Below are 7,354 nucleotides of genomic sequence, written 5' to 3'. Positions count from 1 at the left end.
GATTCAAATATGAGGTAAAGATTAAATGATATGATTTTGAAAGGAAATCCAACCCTTTTCTGTATCCTGCAACCAACTGTGATATGCTGCAATACAAGTCATAATGTCCATCTGATTTGTGTTGTTTCCAAACTTCTATAATTGAACTGACCCCCAGGACAAGGCTATCAAAACATTATCTTTTAGGATGACAGAGATAACAGTATGTGTGTGTGTACACGTGTGCGTGTGTGTGTGTTCACGTGTGCGTGTGTGTCAGAGTCCCTGCTGAGCCACACTGTGACTGGGGGTGACTGGGGGACACTGTGACTGGAGGACACTAAGGGGGTGACAGTTGGGTTATGTCTCTGCGGAGCTATAGGCGAGTGGACTTGGAGGCGCGGTGACCCTCCAGTCACTCCATGTTTCTGAAGCCGTCAGCAAAGTGCCGAAACAAGACCGTTCCTCCAATACAAACAGGACACAAAGGGACTCCAGTCTGCTGAAAGGTACATTACAGTACTCTGACTGCAATATAACGAATCCCTCTCTGTCTCTGTCTCTGTCTCTCTCTCTCTCTCTCTCTCTCTCTCTCTCTCTCTCTCTCTCTCTCTCTCTCTCTCTCTCTCTCTCTCTCTCTCTCTCTCTCTCTCTCTCTCTCTCTCTCTCTCTCTCTCTCTCTCTCTCTCTCTCTCTCTCTCTCTCTCTCTCTCTCTCTCTCTCTCTCTCTCTCTCTGCACCAGTTACAATAGAAGACAGGCGTAGGCAGCCTATTAGCAAATCTAAACAATCATAATTTTCTCAGTCACAAAAATAGATAATTTACACTTGAATTGTATCAATTAGATAAGAGAGTGCTACTGTAAGTGTTGCATTGATTGTTTAACCAGTACTGGATCGACGGAGTAAAAAGCAACACCATTGACTTGGTTCATAACCCCAAAATATAACCAATAAAGGTATATTAGTTAAACAACCTCAAATAGACATCAGTCTGCAGCAGAATCAGCCTGTCCTGATGACTGATGTCTTGGTAACATTAGATAACTCAACGACAATGAGACTGGCAATGCTGACACAGCCTTGTGGCTATCGGTGTAATATGACTTTTACCATATCCTATAGCAGCAGAGGGGTTTCAGAGTTTTTCAAGTATGTGATAGCCTGTCATCATGAGTAATGACGTTTTTAGTCTCCACTACCGTGCACAGTATCAGACAGAGAGCCCCTCAAATCAACACACCTCATCCCTCACCCCAACAACTCCAGTCCCAAGGCTTTTCAGAACTCCTCTAGCCTCTTATGGGAACTGATCCAAACCCTGGTCACTGCCATTATTAACCAGGGACCCTACAGTCCCCTCCACTTCTACATCACAGTATCATATTAGGCCCCTGGATTGCAAGTCTGAGCTGAGTGAGGGGAAAATAACCCCAGTGTAACATTGACTCATATTCCCTACAGTACCATCCTCAACAACTCAGTCTCTCCAACTTCACATTTGCCATGTCTTTGCTATCAGCCGGGGATCAAAAAGCATTAGTCACTAAATCAAATTGCTGGATACATTTCTTCCCTCATATCTCTTCACTCTGGGACTGTTTCACATTATTACCTTGTAATGGTTACTCCAAAAGGGCCGCCCCCAAGTGGTAACGGTAGGTAACAACACATCTGCCATGCTGATCCTCAACATGGGGGCCCCTCAGGGGTGCGTGCTCAGTCCCTCCTGTACTCCCTGTTCACCCATGACTGCATGGCCAGGCACGACTCCAACAACATCATTAAGTTTGCAGATGACACAACAGTGGTAGGCCTGATCACAGACAATGATGAGACAGCCTATAGGGAGGAGGTCAGAGACCTGGCCGTGTGGTGCCAGGATAACAACCTCTCCCTCAACGTGATGAAGACAAAGGAGATGATTGTGGACTACAGGAAAAAAAAGAGGACTGAGCACGCCCCTATTCCCATCGACGGGGCTGTAGTGGAACAGGTTGAGAGCTTCAGGTTCCTTGTGTCCACATCACCAACAAACTACCATGGTCCAAACACACCAAGACAGTCGTGAAGAGGGCACCAACAAAGCCTATTCCCCCTCAGGAGACTGAAAATATTTGGCATGGATCCTCAAAAAGTTCTACAGCTGCACCATCGAGAGCATCCTGACTGGTTGCCTCACCGCCTGGTATGGCAACTGCTCGGCCTCCGACCGCAAGGCACTACAGAGGGTAGTGCGTACGGCCCAGTACATCACTGGGGCCAAGCTTCCTGCCATTCAGGACCTCTATACCAGGCGGTGTCAGAGGAAGGCCCTAAATATTATCAAATACTCCAGCCACCCTAGTCATAGACTACTCTCTCTGCTACCGCACAGCAAGCGGTACCGGAGCGCCAAGTCTAGGTCCAAAAGGCTTCTTAACAGTTTATACCCCCAAGCCATAAGACTCCTGAACAGCTAATCATGGCTACCCAGACTATTTGTATTGCCACCCCACCCCACCCCAACCCTCTCTTTTACGCTGCTGCTACTCTGTTTATTATTTACGCATAGTCACTTTAACTCTACCCACATGTACATATTACCTCAATTACCTCGACTAACCATTGCCCCCGCACATTGACTCTGTACCGGTACCCCCTGTATATAGCCTCCCTACTGTTATTTTATTTTACTGCTGCTCTTTAATTATTATTTTTTATTTATTTTTTACTTATCTATTTTTTACTTAACATATTTTCTTAAAAACTGCATTGTTGGTTAAGGGGTTGTAAGTAAGCATTTCACTGTAATGTCTACACTTGTTGTATTCGGCGCATGTGGCAAATCAAATTTGATTTGATTTGGTATTTACCTTTTGGAGTAACCGTTACAAGGTAATAACGTGAAACAGTCACACACTGCACGTGTCTGGTAGATAATCAACAAAAGAAAATGGTCTCCAAGACTGTTCAAGCTGTGTTCTAATCAATGAAACTATGTCACTTCTGTGTGTTTGAGTGTTGTTTGTTTAGAAACTGTTATTACTGGGTTGACAGCTAGGGGAAGGGATAGATGTTTGAAAAAATGACAAAAGTACTATTTTGATGCAACATGATATGTAGGAAGGGATGGAGAGACGAGGTGAAAAATCAACCATGTGATTAAGAATATTAATTTAGTCCCTTGCAATCCAAATACAACAATACTGTTGTGAACTTTGTACATTTCCCTTTGAAATACAGAGAATTATAAGAAGTGCAAAAGTGCATTATTCTATGCAAACCTTCCACAGCATTTTTTCCCCCACTGCAATGAAATTATCTTCTTAAAAAATGTGCATGTTGTCTGCTTCAAGTAAATGTCGTTACATGTGAAATGTCAACAGTATCGGGAACTCTAGGGGATAGTCTGGAATGGAGAAAGGTAATGAGCTTGATTCAGAAATCTTTAAATAAAATGTTCTACCATGAGGCTCACTTGAACCTTTGACCTCTACCTGACTTGGTAGAAAGCTGCATTTTCCAACATTGACAACATTGACCAAACCAGAGCTTACTGTGACTTCACAAAACAGACATTTCAGACAAGGATGACCTGCCCCTTGGTCAGAAGCTACAGTGTGGTATGCACAGTTGAGGTATTTCAAGCACCGCACTTTCAAATAGGTTCACTTGAATCATTTTGTGTGTTTGTTAGCTTATGAACACAATTGGAAACAAAAGTAGGATAATTGCAGGGGTTTCATGGAGTCATCAATTTGTAACCGGGTTTGTATTCTCTCTAGTTGCTGGTAGGTTTCAAAGCTGCACTTTGGAAATTTTGAAAAATACAGATATACCATTCCAGGATGATTCAATGAGAGCTTTTGGAGTTGTGTATTCCGTCATGTAACACTATTAAACTAACAAAAAATAATAATAATGGGAAAACCAAGGAGAAGATAAACCAATGATGAACCAATTCTTAGATATATATTTACTAATACATATTTGGTAATGGATGAGGGGGGTTCTGCGATATCGTACTTAGCGAGGAGTGGAGATGAACTCAGAAGATGATGACAGTGAAGTCATGAGGAGACAGATAAAGGAGGGAAGTGTACAGTAGATAGTCTAGAAAAAGGCTAGTTAAAGGAGAGTCTAGTTGAGGGGAAGTCTGAGGGGGGAGACGCCCCTCACCCCTGACCCCTGTTCCCATCCTCTCAAAGGCGAGTCTGGGCCTCAGGGATGTAGATCTCGATGCTGTCTGCTCTCTCTGACACTGAGTTCTGACGGAAGGAAGCCGCACGCTTGGCCGCCATGAGCCTCCTGCGTGCCTCCTGGCGGTGGCGGTCTGGAAGGTCCAGGGACTTCTCCCGCGTCACGCCTCTCTTCCCGATCATGGACTTCTTTGGTACGACAGGTGGCAACTGGACATAGGAAGAAAGAGAGACGAACTAGACCAACCAAAATCTGAACTGTATCAAAAACTATTCTGTAATTCAACATGTATAAGCAGTAGTTGACATATCATCCATTTGAGTGGTTTAAAATAAATCATTGTAGTTAAGCACCATGTCAATGACACCCAGTGGTATAAATCAGCATAGTTAAGCACCATGTCAATGACACCCAGTGGTGCTTAACTAAGCATTTGACCTCACATACCGAACAGCACCACTCCACACTACTACAATGTGGCTCTGAGTAATCTCACATCTCTCTCTAATAAGGCTCTGACTGTGCGTTATGTAGCTGTATCTGTTTCCATAGAAATACAATGATTCTAATTCTGTGTATGTGTCTCACCAGTCACTGAGACTACCCACCATAGACAACAGAATAAGAATATATTGTATTCTCTATACCTCAGTGCTACCCACCTTCTTCTCTGGGCTATTCTCTAAGGGCCTCCAGTCGTTGTTCTTCATCTGCTGCAGCTTGTCAAACTTGGTGGTGACGTCATTGATGGACAGCTGCAGGAGGTCCCAGAATCCAGCCAGGTCCTGAGAGGTGGGGCGGGGCATGGCACTGGGGTCCTGCAAGGGGTTATAGATGATCACATCAGTGCCTGAATTACAGATACTTTAAGACTGAGACCAAGATCATATTCTATGTTCACTGTAAAAACAGTGAAGCTTTAGACTGTAAGTTATTTGTTGCACTTCTGATAACTTCCACTAGATGTCCTTATCAGAACTCAACAGAGGAAACTGCAAGGATTTATGGTATATAATTTTTTTTATAAAAATACAGTTTCAGCAAAGTTATGGTAGCAGGAAGGTCAAACTTCAAAAAGACAATCATTTCAGGTTTTTCTCCAATCGTCATCTCATGGTTAGACTACAGGACTTGGAGGACACTTCATTGAAATGAGCCACAACAAAATGTGATCCATGGCAATCTCTCCTAACCCCCCTGAGGATGGGAAATCATGAAGAGGGCTCACATTTCATTCACTGCCAGTCAGTCTTATTCATCACATCACATCGGCCAGAGTCCCAATCAGCTGGAGCGCCAGTGTCTCAGACACACTATTGACACAACAGATGATACTAGTGAGACTATAGCCTAAATCCATATCTCCAACTCTGTTATGAAGTTAAGAGTTGAGAAATAAGATCCATAGCATCCCATTGGACCCCGGCTCACCATCTCCCCCCATTAATTCAGTGACTTGATGTGCTCCATATATTGGATGGCTGGAGGGCACAAAAATATCACAGCCGACTGTCTGGGGGAGTTTCAGACTGCTGCATTCTGAATGTAGATCTAAATATATAGGCTCTGAAGTAAAGGCCTGGGTCACTCTTTGAATTACAATGAAGTTAATATAGTGGAAGGTCTTGGAAAGGAAAAAGAGTAAGCAGTACTTACTAAGTGTTCAGAACTACATGTACTGTACATGGTAAAGGTTAATTGCATGTTATTAACGCAATAGTTTAGGCCACTATCACTATAAAGTGGTGCAAAGAGCTACAGTACACGTGTACATACATACCAGGTAAAGCTTTGGTAGTTCTATAATTCATAAAGTATTCGGCTGCCGGATTGATAGGTTGCACCCCCGTCACTCGGTCGCGTCATGACATTGTTATGAACGTTCTCAAGCCGTACTCTATCGGCGGCGTCATAGTGGTGCCCTAAAGTGGTGATAAATCCAGTCATTCTGGACGGAGGCTAACTACTGTTTCGTTTAAATTACACTACAGTGCCTGGAAATACGATGACATTGCTAAAGTAGTCAAATATTTAGTCGGAAACAACTTTGCCGTCAAATTTACTTTAGACAGATGGCAATGTTGTCATTAGCTAGCAAAGTTCGTCAAAAATAGCTAGCAATGCTAACATTAGCCAGCTAAAATCCGGTGGCCTCCCCTCAATCTTAGCTTGCTAGCTAACGTTATACTAAAGTCAATCTGGTAACATGAAAATGATGACAAAAGGTTTTCCTATTAATTATTTGCCTCTTTTTGAATGTCATTGTATTTCCAAGCCACTGTAATGCACTTTTGAAGAAATCTTTATCAGCTGTCATTGACGATGCATTGAGTAGAATGTTCAGTCGGGCATCAGTTCAAAACGAATATTCAAAACAATATTGTGACGAAACATGCAACCCAGGAATACTACCTGAGTGGTGGGGCAGGTCTGGAAGTAGAGGGAGTGTGTGTGGGGGAGGGGGGGCACTGAGGTAGTGTTCAGAATGCACAGCACCAGATCAGGCCTGATGGGTGACTCATAGCAGTGTGGAGAGGCTGTGGCAGGCTGAGATTTCACTCTGTCACAGAGAGCTACCTCATTTATCCTCTCTGTCTTAAACTTCACAGGGGAGATACACAGAGACCCAGAGGGGAAATAGCAGAAGACAGCACTGGGCTCATTTCATCAATATTGGGGGTTCAAAAAGAAGACAGTATAAGCAAACAAATACACAAAAGCATACGTATACTTGATAGATTAATTATTAATGACTAATTATTACACCCTGAAACTGTGTATATTGTGTTAGAAATGTGTGAGTGTAGGACCAGTAAAGGCTATGGCATTGAGCCACTATTTAGCAATGTGAGTAAGAGTTAGGCCAGACAACAAAGACAACTGAGAAACTAAGATAAAGAGGCCTCCCAATTTAGGGAGGGGAGAACGGCAATAACTGAGTAATGCAGGGAGTAGGATATGTGTGTGTGTGTATGTATGTGTGTATATGTGTGTGTGTGTGAACTGAAGGTCAGTAGAGCAGTTTTAGAGTGGAAAACTACAGCCCGCCTACAGAGGGGAGGGATTTCTTTTTGTATGACGTATGAGTATAAAAGATGGACTCTGAAATTGTGATGGCAGAATTCTCAATGAATAAATATCTCTGACTATGCAGACCGGGACTCTGGCCGTTACTTAAATCCCAAAAGACTTA

At 43.2% G+C, this 7,354-nt stretch overlaps 1 protein-coding gene across 1 annotated transcript in view; it reads right to left on the bottom strand.

Annotated features, from left to right (window-relative positions):
* Positions 1–4,163: 4,163 nt before the first annotated feature.
* The window catches only part of dlgap2a (discs, large homolog-associated protein 2a), a gene marked incomplete at both ends in the record, with an annotated part of 341,967 nt that continues 338,776 nt past the window's right edge, over positions 4,164–7,354 (bottom strand). Inside the window, 2 exons of the mRNA XM_084182088.1 lie at positions 4,164–4,370; positions 4,824–4,979. Coding sequence (XP_084038214.1) covers positions 4,164–4,370; positions 4,824–4,979 — 363 coding nt within the window. The remainder of the gene's footprint in view (positions 4,371–4,823; positions 4,980–7,354) is intronic.

The sequence above is a fragment of the Coregonus lavaretus genome (genome assembly GCF_964263955.1).
Source record: "Coregonus lavaretus genome assembly, chromosome: 18".
NCBI classification, from domain to species: domain Eukaryota; kingdom Metazoa; phylum Chordata; class Actinopteri; order Salmoniformes; family Salmonidae; genus Coregonus; species Coregonus lavaretus.
The sequence above is the reverse complement of the archived record's forward strand: the minus strand, read 5'-3'. Positions and strand labels throughout refer to the sequence as shown.